The following is a 20,205-nucleotide window of genomic DNA, read 5'->3' on the forward strand; positions in this document are numbered from 1 at the left end:
ATCTATCTATCTATCTATCTATCTATCTATCTATCTATCTATCTATCACCTTTCTGTATTTTTAAACTACTGGGTGTGGAGCCCAACGCAGGCTTGAACTCATGACCCTGAGATCAAGACCTGACCTGAAATGAAGAGTCAGACGCTTAAACGACTGAGCCACCCACGCGCCCCTATCTATATTTTTATTAAGGCGCTACTGGCAATTCTTAGGCAAGACATGGTTGGGCACTGTTTTAGGTCAGAGTCTGGTTTCTAGAGCTGTGTAGTTCAGTTTAGTTGTTTCTAAAAAGGCCTCTGTGCGGCCTGCATGACTGAGTAGGGAAGAGCGAGCCCAGAAGAAAGCACAATGGGGCAAAACTCTACCAATGCCTGGTGTTCAGGCTGCTTCCTCCAACCATCTTTTGGTCATTGTTTTAACAATCACTGTGGAACATATTGCTTTAAGAAACTGTTGAAAAGACTTCATATTTGGAGAACGTTTTCAGGGGAGATTCCCTGTTCGTCATTTTCCCTGGTTCTATTTTAATTACTCAGTGGCACAGAGACTCATGTTGGAATGCTTAAGTAAAAAAAATGTAAGCTCTAAAATTATGGTTTCATATAGAAAACCAACAGATAGACAAGAGATAAAGCAACTCTTTTTCTCAAAGCACTTCTACGTGTGCTTGACTGACTTCAAAATCCATTACTGTGACATACAAGCTACAATTTAATTCTGAAATTTGTAAGTTGGACTTCACAGCTCACTGCTTATCCCTTATCCCTCTCCTGCCTACTCTCTTATACTTCATCTATGTCTATTTGTGATCTCTTCCCTCATTTCCAACAGAGTTATCCTTTAACGCTGCCCTTAAATTTAATTCTTATTAATCTAGGTACTCTAGATAATTCTATATATCATCTGTATAAAAATGTTACCATGTACATGGAAAAAGGAGGAATTGGAAAGGGATATGCTATATAAACTGTGATTTATTCCATATCTCATATGTTTATAGGATGGGTTAAAAAAATAAAAAAGGCAGATCTGCTTCAACCTACAGGTTAAAAATTAAAGATCAAAGTTTGATTCGACATTGACATTCAATCCTCTCAACGCACCCAGGCATAAAAAGTATTTCTTACACTCTACAAGGGTCTAAGTCAAACTTTGTAAGGCATGAGAACAGACGAACGCCTCTCAAACGTACTGTCTCATTTAGACACTATAACAACTCTGAGGGAAGAAGAAGTTCCCCTTGGAGCAAATGGGGAAATCGAGGCACAGAGGGGTGCAGCATTTGCCCAGTGTCACCCAGCTTCTGAGTGACAAGGCCAGGCTTTAGGAATAGGTTTCAAATCCACTCCAGCCATCCGTCACCGACACATGGTGGAAAGAATGTTAAAGGCGAAGAAATAGTTTCCTAGAATAAAGTTACAGCAGTCTGAGTATCCTGCAGCTGATAACTGGGGCATCAATTTCCTTTGAAATGCAGGGCCCTAAATAATCAGCTTCTCTAGGGAAGGTATAAAAGACTTAGTGCTATAATTTATGATGCTGATCCTGATCTACAATTAGAATTCACAGGACCTGGGACACCAGATATAAAGAACCACTAACATAACCTCTTTGTCAATATAGAAAATTGCTAGTGTTTCCATATCTTTACAACACCTACTTCTTATTACAAAGAATGCAATAGGCCATCGTCCATCTATAATAAACTTGATAAGATCACCATAGTTAAAAAATTCAAGATCATGTCATAAATTTAAAAAAAAATTACAGATTTAAGGCAACGAGATAAAGGTGTGCTTACCCCTCCTTCATGTCATTAATGGGAAGCGGCACTCTGCCACCCCTGTCTAGGGCCGACGTGATGTTTATGGCGTTCAGACGCTCTGGCTGCCACACATTTTTCACCGCCCCAAGAAAGTCTCCAAGAACCTCGCTGGCCAACATTTCTTCTACATTCATATTTTTAATGAAGAATTCTGCTTGGTATGGTAACGGGAAGTCTAATTTTGGTGAAAAAGGGTATGTATATCGTTAATGAAGTCATCTTTTGAAAGAGAAATTCGAGATTTGTTGATTTCTGTCATAATCCTGGCTTTGGGGAACACTATGAATATTGACTTTAAAGGCTTTCTGTATAACGGAGGACATATCTAAAGACATAAAACATACATTTGACACAGAATTTTACTTACAGTGTAATCAAATCCGAGGGATTTTTAGAAAGCTCCTGTAGGGCAATTTATAATTATAGAATTTGGCCAAAAAAGAGAAAACTGCCAAGTCCGCCTCCATTTTGCCAGTAACCTGCCAATCTCCTCCTCCGCCAAGGTTCCCAGGTAGAAGGAGCATTTCCAGAGCCCTCCGTGTGTAGGAATAATATTTTGTATTTGTAGTGTTTCAAAATTGACAGATCTTTTTTCAAGTACATTGTCTTATTTAATCATTACAACCCTAGGTAGTGCTATGCCCATTTGAACAGAGGAGAAAGCTGAGGCACAGAGCAGCATCCTTTCCAAATACAGAAGACATTACAAAATATCTGTAACTGCTTGTGAGTTGCTTATGGATAATTTGAAATACCGTATGTTTAATTTGCAGTATTACTGATCTTTTTAGAGCATGCTAAAACATTACTTTTACTAAAATAAATATCGGTTATATTTTCCAGAAGAAATCTGAAGTCATAGTAATTTCACTCTTTCGATCACTTCATAATTAAGTATTCTAGAGAATTATATTTTAAATTTCCCACAAAATTCCATTATCTCCTGTTGTTAGCGATTTAGCTTTTTTCCTCTTCAGTATCTCATCAAACTTTCCCTCTAAAGATTTTAAAATTAATATTTATTTTAAAGTAACCAATGTCTAACTCAGACTCTCGGTATAACTAAGTAGGATAGAAATACACAGAACTTACAGTTGACCCTTGAGCAACAGAGTTTGAACTATGTGGGTCCACTTATATGTGATTTTTTTTATATAGTGCAGTACTGTAAATGTATTTTCTCTTAGGATTTTCTTAATAATATTTTCTTTTCTCTAGCTTACTTTATTGTAAGAATACAGTATATGATACATAGAACATACAAAATATATTTTAATCAATTTATATATGTTATCATTGGAAAGACTTCTGGTCAACAGTAAGCTATTTGTAGTTAAGCTTTTTGGGAGCCAGAAGTTATACACAGATTTTCAACTGCTCAAGGGTCAGCACCCCAACCCCTGCATTGTTCAAAGGTCAATCGTATTTCAGTTTCTCAAATGCTACTCTTCAATTCAAAAACATCATTTCCTGTATTCTGATTGTTCTATTAAGATAAAGAATAGCTTTTATTTGTTTAATAGTATTTCCATAATAATAAAGGCTCCCTTTTTTGGAATACTTACTATGAGGTGGGCCAAGCTAAAGGGAGTGCGGTGAATTATTCCATTTAATACTCACAACCTGAGTGTGAGTAGGTGAGTAGGTACTTCTATTTTCAGAGGGGGAAACAAATCCGTAGATGGGCCCAGGCTTTCATAATCATTTAAACTTGCCTCAGATGATTTTTTAACTAAGCTAAAGGAGACTGTATATAAAGTGCTCAGTGCAGTTCCCAGCCTAGAATAAGAACTTATAAAACAGTAAACTTTAACAATTATTATAAACATGAACAAGTTGTTTACCTGAATTCTTCCCTCAAAAGGAAAAGAAATTGTTTCTGGACTATACACACATTTAAAGCCCTCAGTAGTAACTATACAACATTTATCCTCTGATGTATTTCATTAAAAGTCATATATCTGTAAAGTATTATACTCTTATTCAGTAAGAGTAGTAAAAACTAAAAATTACACAATAAATAACTGAAATCTTGATGACCTCGTTTCTTATGAAGCCTCTTTAATACTAAAGGACGCCTGATGCCAGAGGGGGAGGCAGGAAAGATGTTCAGGCTTTAGAATTTTCAAGAGAGTTTTCTAGAGTGTGGTGTCTCTTCCTAAAGATTGAGTTTTTCATGGCTCTAATCACAGAAGGTTCTTCATTCATCTTCTACACTGCCATTTATTCTGTGTGTGATTTTGTTATATTTGTTTGATGTATGGCCCATCTGCAGTCTTCTAAAATATGATATATTTATTCTATTTTACGTAGGTAAGTTTCCTGTTTTATACAGATACATTTCCTGTTTTATATAGATAAACAGTAGCTTAATCATGCCACATTTTTCTCCATACTGAAAAACACTCATGCATAAATATGTCATGAAGAACAGTTTCTTGGCAATAAATAATATTTATAAATAATACCAAATATAGTTTTGAGTGTGCTAGAAGTCTATCACCCATTCATTTCACTCCGTGTTTTTACATCCACTTTTCTAAAAAAGCATGCAAAACATCTTTCTTATTTTCAATGCTCCTTTCTGGAGAACTGTTCCTTGGTTTTTCCTAATCCATGTGACCCCGCTTCGTGGCTCCTCTCTAAGACCCGCTGCCGCCACACCCTTGGAAGCTCTGGGCCGAGCAGCTGCCCGCTCTCTACCGAGCCAAGTGCCACCGCCAGACCTTCCAAAGATGAGTCATAGGAGCTTTCTAACTTTGGGGAAATCCCATGCCTGCTATATTTGGGCATCACAGAGGCCAAGGGAACAGTAGGCCAACAGATTGGTGGCAGGCCTCTGAGGCACTCAACCCAATTTAGAGAATCACTCTATGTACTCTCCTTGAGCTTCATACTCTGTGATTCTACATGACTAATTTCCCATGAGGTCTCTCAGAGCAGGAGACAGCTGGGCAGGGAGTCAGACTGAGCAGGATTGTCCTCAGATGCCACTCTTGTTATTTCTTTTCCTAAACTCATCTGGGAGAAATGGCGTGTGTGTAGGCCCTGCTCAAAGATGTGTCCATCCTAGTGTGCCCATAGACGTCCCGTCCAGACCAGCAAGGATAAGTGCATGGTATTTGGTTCACTGGTTTTCATATGTAAAAGGCAGCGGGGCAGCTCTGCCTGAAATGAAAATGGAGGCTTCCAAAACCTGTCTACTCTTCCTCCCTCACCAACCCACCTTCAAAATTCCCGATTTAGATGAATAGGCTGTAAAGCCAACTTCCAATCCTACAGATGTCTAGCAGTCCTCCATTAGTATCTGCTTGAACACGGGTCCCTGCACACCAAACATCTAATTAGGATACCGGTATATTCTGGATCTGCCAGGACTGAGAGCAGACTTGAGAAGTAAGTTCAAACTGTAGATCAGGCTGTCCTGCAGTCTGTAGGGACTCCTGAACCTGAGAATGGGGAGCCCCCCCCTTAAGAGCATAAAGGTGAGGTTAGTGGTCCAAGCCCACTGTAATGTAACCGTATCACTGCACTGATGAACTCCTAAGGAGAAAGGGAATGTTGTGATGATTCTGATCATTAATGGTATTCCAACTCTGCAGGGATAGCTTTAGGCAGGATGCAAGCATCTAATTACAACTGAAGTTGGGAGTGAAAGTCTTCCTGTTCCAAGCAGGAATACCTACCAAAAGCCCTTGGGACGTAGAAAAGGGGACAGGAATCTTCTGTCCAGGCCCACAGAACTGGGATTTGGACTTGCTTTTCACATATGAAAGTCACTTTAAACTTTAAACTAGCACACTTGTTGTCTGCAATTGATACTGCCAAAATACCTGGGAAAAAAACTCATGGAAAGGGGTGCAAAATCTTTAAGCAATCTTCCCAGTTATGTTTTGCAGTATCAATTCCATAGAAATTACTCTCCTTCATACAGTATAAAGGCAATTTTTAACTCAACCTTTATGAACTACCACGAATTCCAAATTAGTATTTGCTCATTTAATTGTACTTGCAAATAGAACTCTGAATTCCCTATTTAGGATGCGCAATTGTTTTACTAATTTTAGGGGTAAAAATGCTATGTCCGTTCTTCTTCTGTTACCCTCATAAATGATATCTAGGATAGAGAGGCGTATCCCATGATATATAAATTTTAACTACAAAGTTTTTAGCAGTACGTATTTTTCCCAATCAAATGCCAAAGTCAGATCAGAATATTTGACAGCGCAATTCTTAGAATATTCCCCATGTCCCTAACCTTCCAAATCCTTGGGAATCACTTACAATTTGAGTATATGTAACTCCAAATTGCTGATGGACTCCAACAATGCATGATTAGCTATTCAGGAAGAAGACTGTGACCCAAATTCCAGTTTATTTCCATCAACAACTCTCTGTCTTCACACACAACTAAACCACTACCTATCATCAGTTTTGTAATAAAACTAGCTACTAATTACTGATCGTGTACCCTGTGCTCAGCCCTGTGTTAAGCACATTTCAATCCTTAACTCAGAGACTCCTTCCTTACCCCAGACTTGGGAGAGAAATGCTAGCCTTAGTCTCATTTTGCAGATAATGAAACCAAAGCCCGCAGAGATAAGCGGTCTATGTGCTTGGCTCCCTATTCTGAGCTTTTCAGCACCAACACCCATCATGATATTTTATAACCAATTAAAGATTGCTTGGCTTTCTTTTCTACACTTCACCATTTCATTAGTTACGTTAGGTATGTGGTACCTGAAAATCTTTAACTGTATTTTGCATAGATACAAACCATAATGAAATACTTCTTGCAAATAAGAAAACAATCAGCAACATATCTTCCATACCTACCTTCTGCTGACATTATATTAATTATCAAATTATGCCTTGCAGTCTCAAAGGTACGCCTATTGTAGGCAGTTATCTATTAGAAAAAGAAAATCATATTAAAGAAGTGAAATGTTATTTGGGAAACAAAATTCATTAAGGACAAAATGAAAACAAATTGTCGTTCTTTCCATTTTCATTATTTATGTACTTACAAAATGTGCCTTCTCTAGGCAAGAACAACTCAGAGCTTTTAGCAATGTTACGGGAAAATAAATAATTAAGCAAGTCTATTTAACATGCTAAAACAAAAAGTTAAAATCAGAAAGACCCTTTTACAGAACACCGTTAAGTGCTGGCAGCAATGCAGATGCATCATTAGTAAATGGATTAACCATCAGAAATTACTTACCACTGCCGTTCTAAGATTTCAAAAACAAAAACAAAAACAAAACAATATATTTTTGTACTTTTAAATGGAGCTTGAGGATTTTACTAAAAAGTACCCTTTAAAAAAAAAAGCACATCTTCTGTGTTGCTTGCATTCAGTACTAAACTGCACACCAACCAGTCAAAATATGCATGAATAACCCCTTAGAAATCCTATCTCCCTTATGATGGGAGTAGAGCTGTAAGGATCACAGTCTATAAGGCTTATGGCACATGCCCCAAAACACAAATCAATACCTTTGTAGAGTCAAAGATTAGTAAACATTTGCAGAGCCAATGAACTTACATCAAAGTCAACTCAGAAACAGCCACTGCAAACAACAAACAAAGCAAAGGCCAACAACAGGATATGGCTTCAAAAATTAAGGAATAATTAACTTTATAACAGATATTAAATCACTCAGACAGGTCTGCAGGACCTCAAAAACAACAAATGACTGTGTAATAGTCTTAGCATTCCAACACTAGCCTCCTGGCAGTGACTGAAGCTGGAGTGAGCACTGAGACAAAAGAGCAGGACAAAACTGACTCAAACTGAAAAGAACACTCTCGGCTGTTTAAAACTAAATACTGAAGGTTTTTGTAGCATCGTATATGAGCTTTAAATGAAAGAAATCACACTTATCAGAAACATTATTTGAGAGAAAAATAAAACACCAGAATCTTGGAATAAACAAACATTTAAAATATTTCAAAGTACACATTCTGAAAAGCATATTATTGCACAAAGTCAAAAGGATTTTTCTGCCCCCAATTTGTCAAATTTCTGTTGGGTTTAATGACTTCCTTGTTGCTATCTGTTGGGACACATAATCAACAAGGTTCACTTGGGACGCTAAAATTAAGACTAGTCATTAAAATAAATTAGGAACTATTGTTCACAAAGAAGCAACTGAAATGATGCAAAAAAGACTGGAGAATCTTCATGATTTTAAAGGTTTACCCTGCAAAAAATTTAATCATACTCTCAATGGAAAAAAAGTATCAATTTTCTACTATTTGTTAGACTATCTTACAGCTAAAACTCAGAAACATTAGACATTTTCTAGCTAGTGGCAAGATTTTTATGGCTAGCCTTTCCATAATTATCACAAATTTCATTATTATAAATTTCATAAATTCTAATTTTTTTTTAAAGTCGCAGGCTCCTGAAGAGGGTGAAGTATGTTTCATAAATCAGGAAGAGAATTTTATTACCTGAATTTATATTTAATGCTCAATTTTAACAGCCGTAACAGAATGCAGTCCTTCTATCACTTCTAATGAGATATTTAAATACAGTAACATTCTCAATCAAATTTTACTTATCATGATGATCTGATATGAGGAATTCTTAATCTCAGGAAACAAACTGAGGGTTGCTGGAGTGGTGGGGTGTAGGAGGGATGGGGTGGCTGGGTGATAGACATTGGGGAGGGTATGTGTTATGGGGAGCTCATGTTAAAAAAAAAATAAGAATACAGTAGGAAGGGAAAAATGAAGGGGGGGAAATTGGAGGGGGAGACGAACCATGAGAGACTATGGACTCTGAGAAACAAACTGGGGCTTCTAGAGGGGAGGGGGGTGGAGGGATGGGTTAGCCCGGTGATGGGTATTAAAGAGGGCACGTACTGCATGGAGCACTGGGTGTTATACGCAAACAACGAATCATGCAACACTACATCAAAAACTAATGATGTAATGTATGGTGATTAACCTAATATAATAAAATAAAATAAATTTTACTTATCATGATGATGTGAAGTCCTTCATGGCAGAGAGGTATGTGTGTATACTTTTTTGATCCCCTATTTCTAGAACAGTGGCTGATCTATTTTAGATGTTTAATAAATATCTACTGAATAAATTAATCAGGGGGTTATCTGATTAAATATGAGTTTAAGATATGCAAAATTCTTTTATAGAATTTTTTAAATACTGTAAATGTTACTATATATGAATAAAGAAATGTTATTTACAGATTAATCACTACTTGTGTTAATGAAAAAGATGTTAAATTTTCATCATTATCCTTTTAGCATATTATTTGACATATTCATAACATTTACGGTATGAGAACATCATGAACCCCTGAGACTCCTGGCTCAACACACGTGTTTCTCTCCTATCCCTCTCTCCAAACAGAAGTAGCCATTTTGAGTTTTATGCTTATCATCCCATTCATTTTAAATATCATCTTATGATAAATGCATGTATGCTTAAAATCCGTTATTTAGTTTGCTTGTTTTTGAGCTCCAGAGAAATGTTTAACTCTATGTAGTCTTTTGGAACTTGTTTTTTTTTTTATTCAACATTACGTTTACAACATTTATCCAGGTTGCTGGGCAAGCTGACATTGTTGCTGTAAACATTCAATGATATTGTAATAGACTTGTATGGTGACAGATGGTACTTCATTTGTGAGTATGGCATAACTAGAGAATTGTCAAATCACTATGTTGTACACCTGCAACTATGTAACATTGTGTGTCAACTCTACTAAAAAATTTTTTTTTTAATTCACTGTGTGAAAACTCCACAATTTATCTATTCTGTTGATGAACTTTCTATCTGTTCTCGTGCTGTTAGACTTTTGGGTCTCCACTGCTCTGTGGATTTCCAGTGTTTTGCTATACAAATATTGTTCAACAAGCATGACTGTCCATGCCTTCAGTGGACGTTTGCAGATGTTTCTTTGGGGTATATGCCTAGAAGTGGGACTGCTGGATCATAGGGTACAGTGGTATTCAGCTATGTAAAATATTCAATACTGTTTTCCAAAGTACTTACCAATCCCCATATCCATCCTCAATAACTTTTACCAAGGGTAAAATTCTCATTGTGGTCTTAATTTGAACATTTTTCATTACTGATGAGAGTAAGTCTTTACCTAATTGTCATTTATGTCTTCTCTTCATTGAGATGTCTGTTTATGTCTTATTTCTGATTTTCATGTCTTATTATAGGAGTCCTTTTTTATATTTTAGATACACATCATTAGTCAGCTATATATTTTTAAAATAACTTCTCCCAGTTTGTGGGTTGTCTATTTTTTTAATGGTTTATTTTGATGAACACCAGTTGACAAGTTTAACACAGTACAATTTCTCAATCTTTGTTCTCAAGTAAAAATATGTAGGTATTATTTAAGAAATGCTTCCCTACCCCAAATTCAGAAAAATATTCTTCAACATTTTCATATACTAGCTTAAAATTTTGCCTTTCACGTTTAAATCCTTAAACTATCTAGACTTGAGTTTTATATTTCTTATGAAGTAAGAATCTAATTTTGTGTTTGCCATATGGCAAACCAATCCTCTGAGCACCATTCAATAGACATCCTTTTCCCCGATCATCTGCGGCACCATCTCTTCCGAAATAAATCATTGTTCCTTATGTAGATGTATGTTTCTGGGCTCTCTATTCTATTAATTGATTCATTTGTCTATCTCTGTATCAATACAACCTTATGATAATTACCATAGATTTATAATAAATCTTGATATCTAGAAAGGAAAGAAACCTTTCCCCCTTTGTTTCTTCTTTAGGAGTATCTTGATTGTTCTTGGCCATTTATCATCTTTACAAATTTTAGAATTAGTTGACATTAGTTTCATGAAAAAAAACTATTGCAATTTTTATTGGAATTGCATTGAATCTATAGATCAGTTAGGGGGAAAGTGATGCCTTCATGATTTCGAGTATTCCTATCCCTGAATAGACTACCTTTTCACTTATATAATCTTAGTATTGATTAAGTTTTATAACTTTCTCCATACAAACTTTGCATATCTTCTGTTAGATTTATTCTAAGTACCTTATAATTTTTGTTGTTATTAAAAATGGTATCTTTTTAAAACATTTATTTTCTCAATACTTGTTTTTCATGTATAGAAATATAACCAAATTTTTTATATTGAGCCTATAACTTACTACTAGGCTTTCTTAAAATTTTAGTAGTCTATAGACTCTTTATATCATTGACTATTCTATTTTTCCTTAAATACTTACAGATTTAATATTTTTTTCTTTCTTTACTGCACTGGCTAGGACTTCTAATATATTCTGTAATAGATGTGGTGGAGGGGTTCATTCTTGTTTTGCTCTTCAATTTAAATGGAATTCCTCTAGTGTTTTCCCATTTAAGAAATGACATTTTCTCTTATTTTGGGTCAATAACCTATATAATTTTACTGAATATTTTTAAAAATTATTTTGACAATAACTCAAAATAACTTTCTTTCTTTATATCTCTCTATATTTCCATATCTACATAGATAATGGGTGTGTATACATTCTATTTATGTATCTATATATTGTCTTAAGGAAACAGATTTATTCATAGAAATCACTGAAAAGTCGTGTTAATACAAACTTCAATTCAAAAGAAGAAACACCTTCTCTTGGCCAACATGGAAGCTCATATCCATAATCTATGGCTGATTAAAACTCTGGAGAAAAACTCAAAGCATGTAATCCCCTGAGAGTTTATACCACAGAGAATATGTGCCACTCAGGACCTGTAAAAGCTCCTGGAAATTCCATTAGTAGATTCTATGCTGCTGCCCTGGTCACTACCACTAAATCTTTATGGAATTGATCAGTTAAATTAGAATCTAAGCTCCTGTCGGCATCAGGGCATAAAGGACTCTCCTGCCATTAACTGCCAGTATAATTCTGATTTTGGTGGGTATAGTAGACCAGGAAACACTTCTACTAGATTTTATATCCATTTATTTTATTTTTTAAAACATATTAATTCCCATTAAAGGCTCAATGTCAGTATTTTGTTTTTATTATTGTTTTAATTTCTAATACTTTCCAGGTGTGATGTTAGGTACTAGGCTAGAATCTGATGAATTCTAATACCACCTCAAGAATAAAGGTCAGCATGGCTTACGGAGCCCTCAAAGATCTACCCCTACCAACATCAACACCTCTGTTTCCATCATTTGCCCTCTGGGGTGTGTCCTGCCTTCTAGTCACAATTAGAGTTCTCTGAGATCATGTGGTTTTGTTCATACCTCCAAGATTTTGATGTGTTGTTTTGCTAAGATAGCCTTCCTTCTACTTGTAAAGTGAATTCCTATTTACCCTTTTACAACTGCATCAAACAGTACCTTCTGATTAGAATGGTTATGACGATGTTGGCTAACAATGGATTTCCATTCCAGTGCTTCAACGACTGGACCAGAATCATGGCAGGACTCACCTCTTACTCATCTTTCTACCACCAGCAGTGATCATAATACTTAGGACATGGTAGGAGCTCATCAGATGTCTGTTTATTTTATTTTTTTTAAGATTTTATTTATTTATTTGACAGAGATAGACAGCGAGAGAGGGAACACAAACAGGGGGAGAGGGAGAGGAGAAGCAGGCTTCCCGCGGAGCAGGGAGCCCGATACGGGACTCGATCCCAGGACCCCGGGATCATGACCTGAGCCGAAGGCAGATGCTTAACAACTGAGCCACCCAGGTGCCCCCAGATGTCTGTTTAAAGACTATTTCAATGAACATGAAAATTTGAAATTAATATATAAAGCAAATAAGTGTTTTAAGTTTGTATTTATTTTCTTAAATAGAATTCATATTATAATAATCTATTCCTTTAAATGGCTTTAAATTTTTTCCACTAATTTAGATTGCTCTTTTTTTATATATAAGAACTAAAACAAAGACCTTTGTAAATGAACAGAAAGGAATGGTACATTTCCAAATGTTATCTAATGTGTTTCTATGCATAAAATACTGAAAACCACTGTCATATAATTTTAATTTCAACATTTGAAACTCAAATTACAAAAAACCCAAAAATATAATTTTGCTCTTTCTAGTTAAATTACCTCAATTATTGTTGGTTTCCCCACATTTTCAGCTGTTGGAGACCCATATAGGACTCCATCACTATATGGTGTCCTTTGGATATATCGAAGCCATCCAGGTCGGTCTGGGTAACCCATTAAATTTGTGTTAAATGTTATAGGATCATTACTAATCTCGCCTAAATAAGAAGCACAGAGTTAAAATATAAAACAGTTATTTTTGCACATGCTGCTTTCATAATTTCAATCAAAATATTTCTAAAATCTTTTTCTTATACTTGTAGCAAACTAAATACACACCAAAAAAAAAAAATTCCATCTGGGAATTCAGATTAGAGCCTCAAGTAAAGAAAAAATCTTTTTGGTTATTTAGTTGCCTAGAAATCTCACGCAACAAAGAAAGCAGTCATACAATGTCTTTGGAAATTTTGTTTTCTTTCCTTTTTTTTTTTTTTTTGGTCACACAGGAGTGTGGAAGTTCTGCCAATGAGACAACTATCTTTCGGGAAAATCCCCTAATCATGCTGATGTAGTCATTCTCTTGAGAATTTTTTCTTTCATAAAACTCTGGACACTATCGAACTAATCTCAAGGGATATCTCAAAATGATAAAAGTGTCATCAAAACAAAAATAATGTAATTTTAAAACTTTGGAGAATGAGTTGTTAAATCCAAAAGAACTGTAACTAAGAATAATAACAACAACAGCATCATTTGTTAGAATGTGCCTGGCCTCTTCAGGCACAATTTCACGTGATTTTCAGACACACCTATAAAAGGGACTATTATTAGCCCTAATTTTACTGATGGGATATGTAATTTTTCATGTTAAGTACCTTCTCAAATGGTGAGATTAGAATTTAATCTCGGCTGATTCCAGAAACTATGCTCTTAACTACATATTTTCTTCCCAAACGTTGGAGCTACTGTTCAAAAGGTTCATTTATATAGTTTTACAAACATAGAATGCCACACAAAAAAAACATTTTTTAAATAACTGATGAAAAGATTACTTTTTCTTACTGCTGGTGAGAACATGGTTATTTTCTATGACTGTTTTCAGGTATGTTATTTATCATATAATCCACAAAAATAATATTTATATTAATTCTAATGCTATAATTTTCAGAAAATTCCTTTTTTGTTACTTAAGTAGTTGTAATAACAACATATTTTTTTCTTGCTATTCTTTCTATATCTTCATTAATCTGATGGCATTTATGATAATCCAATATAACATAATTTAAAACAATGGTGAATTAAATAAAGCATCACAATTGGTATTATTTTGAAGGAAAATTTAATCTCCATTATATTATTATGAAGTTAAAATTATCTCATATTGTAAGAGCTTTCTTGAGAATTCTTTCTTAATACCATATTTCATTCTCTTCTACAACATATGTTTGGTCTTCCAAAAATCAATGTACTATGTAAGAATCTAAGTCTTAATACAGAAAACCATAACTGTACAGCTATAATTATTTCTATGCGAACATAGGTAGGTAGGTCCTTTGTCAGACACACAAAACTCAACACTGGAAAAGTAGAAATAAGCTTTTTTAAAAAATTCAAAAATGAGTTATTTCCTTCTGTACTTCAATTTCTAATCTTAAAATGGGAAATATCCTACAACAACCAATTTATCACATATACAGACCATTTCAAATAATGTTAATAATATTTGATCATATATCATCTAAATTATGCACACTGAAAAAAAAGAAAAATTTAGTAAGTTAACCACTTTTTTTTCCCCACTGAGAACATACCAGGCTTGGGGTAAGGTGGAAATTCCCCCTTAAAATACTCTCTTTCCAAAACATGAACAAAGAGGACACCTGCGGATGGGTATACATTCCGATCAGAGTGCACCTTCGAGAAAATAGTGTACACTGAAAACAAAGAGGAAGATAAGAGAGAGAAAGGCAAATAATGAGCTATGCTTTCAGTAATTCACTTACGCTGTAAAGAAGGGTTTCACTTCTTTAGAAATTTCTGGGAAAACTAAAGCAACATGCAAGATATTGTTAAGAAGTTTGTTTTAAAGAGAAGTGATTTCAGGACAAAACATGGAACAACTCTTTCAACGTGGTATGTTTAGAGACTTTCAAATATTACGTAAACAAAATTAGGCACATTTAATAATTTATATTGTTATTAAATAATGAAGACATCCATAATATTTTTTCAGTAATTTCTTTTCATGGGCATTATTACCAACAAAATATATCATGAGAACTGAATGACTACATAATTACTACAGTTTTTTTTTTCCTTTTTTCAAAGCAAAGTATAAAGAGTAATTTTTAAAAGGTAAGAATCTAAACTGTATTAACTATTTGCTAGACATAGCATATCAGACTATATAATGCCATCAGTATATGTAAGGTGAGTTTCATATACACTTATAAAAAATGCATTGGATACTTTTGCTGTATTATTCCTTGTATCTCTCCTCATACCTCTCCTTTATTCCATTTTACCCGATCTTGACATTTAATAAATCATACAATATAATCTATTCTACTATGCTATATCCTAAATAAGCAATAACAATCAGATAATAAAGTTCAGTGCAGATGATTTCCTTAAATGAAATGGGGCAGATTTCATGATTTGCTGATTACTTAAGATATGGGATGTGAGTACACTAAATTGGCTAAACTGGTTTGATTAGTTCCCACCTATTGTTTTTCCTGTGATATCATCATCTCCACCAACACATTACTGCCATACACTTGTCACCTCTACAATCTCTTTTAGTTTTTCTATCTTCCTGATTGGCTAGTGGCTGTAATTTTTAAACAGATAAATCCAGTTCTTTTTTTCTTAGTCACTGACGGATTTGTAAATGTAGTAATTAACCTTGAGAACTTCAGTGTTGCTCACCCTAGGCTCACAACTAACTAAAAAGCCCTAGATAGCAAGATCATTGACAGTAAATTTTTCAGCATAAAAATAGGAACTCCCACAAAATGTTTCTTTATCTGTGAAAACTTGTCCCTGCAGTTCTGTGGATGGCTGCCAAAAATGGAGAACTGAACTAAAATATTTGGCTTGTAGCTTCATGTATCCATAGCTTTGCTACTAAAACACAACTTCAAAGGCTATGTAACAGACAGAAGGAAGCTGCAAGTTACGTTTAAACTAGGTATGTAGAGAGACTCCTCCTTTCCTGACTTGCTTTGCTAGTATTCCTCAGTAGGCTTTACATGGCATTTAGAGTACCCAGCTTCTTCTCCTCAAAACAATTTACTCACCTGTGGAAATGGTCCCATTCCAAAGAACAAGAATGAACAAATCACAGAAAAACAGTGAGGATGATAACTGGCAATTTCCCCCCCCCCTGGACTCCACAACGTCCCCTGAGTGCTAGGTGCTGTGGAGAATGTGAACACGAAGGAGACCCAGTCCCTGCCTTCCTCACCATCTGGCTTGGGAGACCAATGCCCACCTAACTAGGTATGATACCTGAGGTATCCTCTTATAATACCTGGAAAGATGGAGAGGAGCAATGGAAGCTGGAAAGGATCTGGAAAAGATTTATGTAAGAAGTAGAATTCAACATGGCTTGTAAAATACTGGCAAGATTCTGAAACTCATAGATGGGGATTCGGGCATTTCAGTGGTGAAAACTTGTACAAGACACAATTGTGGAATACTGGGGGGACCTTTCAAGGAAAAAAATTAAGCCAGTGATCCTGGGGTATAATTAAGGTAAAAGGAGAAAAACTGGTAAGAAGAGTCAAATTATGGAGATTTGTGAACCCCTACTGAGAAGTTACTTCATTCTATATGTAAAGGTATTTAAATTCCAGATCACAACCCTACATTCAAAGCACAGGAGTATTTTGAATAATCTAAAGGAATCTCTCCAGAGTTTATGTAACTTATTCTTTCTAGAGATTAAAACACCTTGAAGTCCAGCACTGAATTTTATTTACCTTTGTTATTTTCTTGGCACCTAGAAGGTGTCTGCCATAGCTGAATAATTTTATCGATGCCTATTGAATGGATGAATACCTTCTAGTTAAAAAGCACTGTGGAGGTAAACACAGGTGTTATATTTGTGGACTAAGTATATACATAATACTTCACTTAAATTTCCATTTTATAACTTGAATTAATTCTCACAGGTGTGTAGCAGTTTATGGGTTATCATCCTCCATTTACATTACAAACTCCTGACAGTCTCCCTTAGTTTTTGCTGCCATAAGGTAGTAAAAGCTAGCTTATAAAGCCAAAAGAAAGGTTGTTCATATGAAGCAATATTAAAATGATTCTGTTTTCTATATAGCACTTGGCAAGGCCTGAAGTGGGACCCTAAAAGGGTACCTGCCACTGCCTATCACCTCACTTCAAGGACTAGTATCACCTCACTTCAGGGACTAGTACAGAACATCTCAGTTTCTGGTTCATAAAAAACTTTTCTGTGATCTCCAGAGCCAAACCACAATTCACCATGGCCCTCGTGGGTTTTGAGATGACATGCACATTTCCGTATTCACATGTACTCAATTGCCTTTCTGCAAGCTGCTGAGCCGCATCCTTGCTGGTCAGTTACCTTGGCAACTCGACAGTAAAGACTGCTTCTCTATAAGTCTAGGATGCCATTCACTTTGAGAAAAACATGATATGGATGTATGGTACATTCATCATCGAGAAATGGAAAATGACTAAGCCCTTATGTTTTGTTTGTGAAAATAATACTTCCTTTCTGTAGCATCAGTTTAAATTATGGGCACCCACACAACATTTTAGAGAAGCGCCCTTTACCTTTACCTTCCCCATTTGCTACTTACAAAACAGATCCCTCTTCAACAGAGGCTATTTGGGCAGTATTTACACCTCGCTTCCTTTTGGAAACAACAAATGACACAGGATTCGAAGTTATAGGCTCTTGTTCTAAACGCAAGCTATATAAATAATGCTGATATGGTCTGCACCAACAGCAACAACGGCTGTTACTCCGGCTAACACATGTTGTGCTCACATGTATCTAAGTAGTACTCACAAACAGAAAGCTTGAAGCATATTGTCTTCCTTAAAAGCAAATCCTGAAAATCAAATTTAAACTCTAAAAATGCACAGTACTAAAATCTAATAATCTCTGAAATATACATGTGTACAGTGTCATGCTAATCAAGCTGAGGTCACAGGGTCTGGTCTCTCTGTGTATCGCATGGCTTTGCAATTGTCTACGGCTGCAAATCCATTACCTCTGCAAACACATGCCACTGGATACAAATGAAACTGGAAACCAGTGTGTGGCTAAATCCCGTGCAAATCCATCACCATTAATGGGAAAAACAATTAAACCAAAAGTCCAACCCACAGGGAGTCAAAAACATCATCTTCAAACAGCGAGGGTAGCTAGATTTGCAAAGATTAAAAACTGAAGACAGGTAGTCATAAATAACAGATTTTTTAAAAGGAAAAATTACATATCTGAGAAGAGCAAAAAGGTATATGGGCAAGTGGCCAGGGTAATTACGTCACCCTCCCTAAGCGTAGTTCAATGTCCTTCATTACCATACCACCAAAAACTTCACAGAAACTGTTCTCTGTACATTTTAGTCATAAGGTACAGAAAAACTACAGGCCATTTCAACAATTATGTGACAGCAGAGAGCCAAAAATCAAGTAACAGACGGTGATGGCCATAGCAATGAAGTGGGACCTCATGCTAGCTAAATAGCATCCTGTCTTCCTTTAATAATAGTCCATTTGAAATTTTCTCCCTAAGGGAGCAACATCGTGATGAGCGTGTGCATTTGAGTGCTTATTTACAATTACTTAAAAACAAAAGCAAATTTGGATGTATTTAGTAAACATTAAATTTTGAAAGGATTATGGTGGTGCATTGCTAATGAATTTACAGCATATAACTTCACAATTATCACAATGATTATTTTTAATGGCATAAGCACGTGCACAGGCACGTACCAAGTCCCTTCTCTACAAAAAAGTCCAGAGAACACTCACCAGACCTTTTCCTGCATCACCAAGAATGAGTACATGGTCATAAAATAAACTAGCTGCTGAGTGTGAGACCTTGCAAGTCCCAGCTAGATTCAAATCTCAAAGCTGTCTCTCCACAGAACTCTTTGAGAAGAAAGTCATAAAGTATTGTCAGTATTCATGTCCGGGTGGCCTTTGTTAGGTACCTATTATGTGTATCTCTCTCTCTTAGATGCTTTATCAACAAATTAATCGTTCTAAAAGGTCCATTTACACCATCACTTGCTAATTTTTAAGGTTTAAGATAGTAAATCCTCACTTTACCACAAACCCCCAAAGAAGGAAACATTTCAGAGAGCTGAGTTTTCTCAAGTACTGACTCAATCCTTTTTCATGATGGTAGAGGATCATCATTTGGCACATCAATGATTGCACTCTGCTCTATTATATAACGACGCCCTTACGGACCGTTTGCTTGCCTTGTCATTTACTGATCACACACCTCTGCTAGCGGGTCCCAGTCTGCTAATGCTTTTTAAGGTTGTATGTTTTATAGATTTTCTGTTTTCTCCTCTGTAGACAACTTGTCAGCTGTCATTTCTCATTGTTATCAGTATGTTTCCTATAGCAGCTTCTCTATCCCTTCTAATTTGCTGCTATTAATCTGCTGCAGGTTTAGAAACCAGACTACCAAATGAGGTGGCGTTGCGTGTTGAAGTAAGAACAAATTTGTTCTGTCTTAATGCACGCGGGGTTCTCCTAGATGTGAAAAACAGAAGCCTGCGTTTGCCGCATCGATTTTGGCCACCCGAAGACCCTTTTGTGGCTTATTTCCTGGTCCTTAGCTGATGTGGTATAATTCTGCTATAATTGGGACATAGCCATTACTTGCGATGGCAGCGTAAACTCCATTTATTAAATGCATTCAGAAATAAGTAAGTGTACCATAGAAAGTCTTAATTCAACCCATACATTATGTAAACATGAACTGTCAAATCAAAATGAATGGATTTAATGTGTTGTATAAAATAATTTCTTACATATTTGTTGTGTGGGAAATATACTGCATAATTTAAACAAGGAGATCTATTGATTAAGTGATCTATTACCCTTAGCAATAGCTAAGTCAGCCTAAGAATATTATAATGCACTATAATTAATAAGTAATTTATTAATAAGAAATTAAAGTCTATTCTAAAAGCATTTCAATTTTGTTAATTTGCCTCTCATGTTCAGAGAGTTTTAAGAGATAAGCTATTCAATGGGAAGCATGACAAGGGTGCTTTAACTGAGTGCAAATTACTTAAATAAGATGGTGCATATTTCTCAACTCTTCATAGTATTGCCTT

At 35.6% G+C, this 20,205-nt stretch overlaps 1 protein-coding gene across 2 annotated transcripts in view; it reads right to left on the bottom strand.

Annotated features, from left to right (window-relative positions):
- SGCE (sarcoglycan epsilon) overlaps positions 1-20,205 on the bottom strand; it is a 67,547-nt gene that overhangs the window by 26,363 nt on the left and 20,979 nt on the right. For both annotated transcript variants that reach the window (XM_021689622.2, XM_044919959.1), the window contains exons 2-5: positions 14,665-14,787; positions 12,914-13,071; positions 6,663-6,735; positions 1,803-2,001 (exon numbers count right to left, since the gene is read on the bottom strand). In XM_021689622.2, coding sequence (XP_021545297.1) covers positions 1,803-2,001; positions 6,663-6,735; positions 12,914-13,071; positions 14,665-14,787 — 553 coding nt within the window. The remainder of the gene's footprint in view (positions 1-1,802; positions 2,002-6,662; positions 6,736-12,913; positions 13,072-14,664; positions 14,788-20,205) is intronic.

Source organism: Neomonachus schauinslandi, chromosome 12 (genome assembly GCF_002201575.2).
Source record: "Neomonachus schauinslandi chromosome 12, ASM220157v2, whole genome shotgun sequence".
Lineage (NCBI taxonomy): Eukaryota > Metazoa > Chordata > Mammalia > Carnivora > Phocidae > Neomonachus > Neomonachus schauinslandi.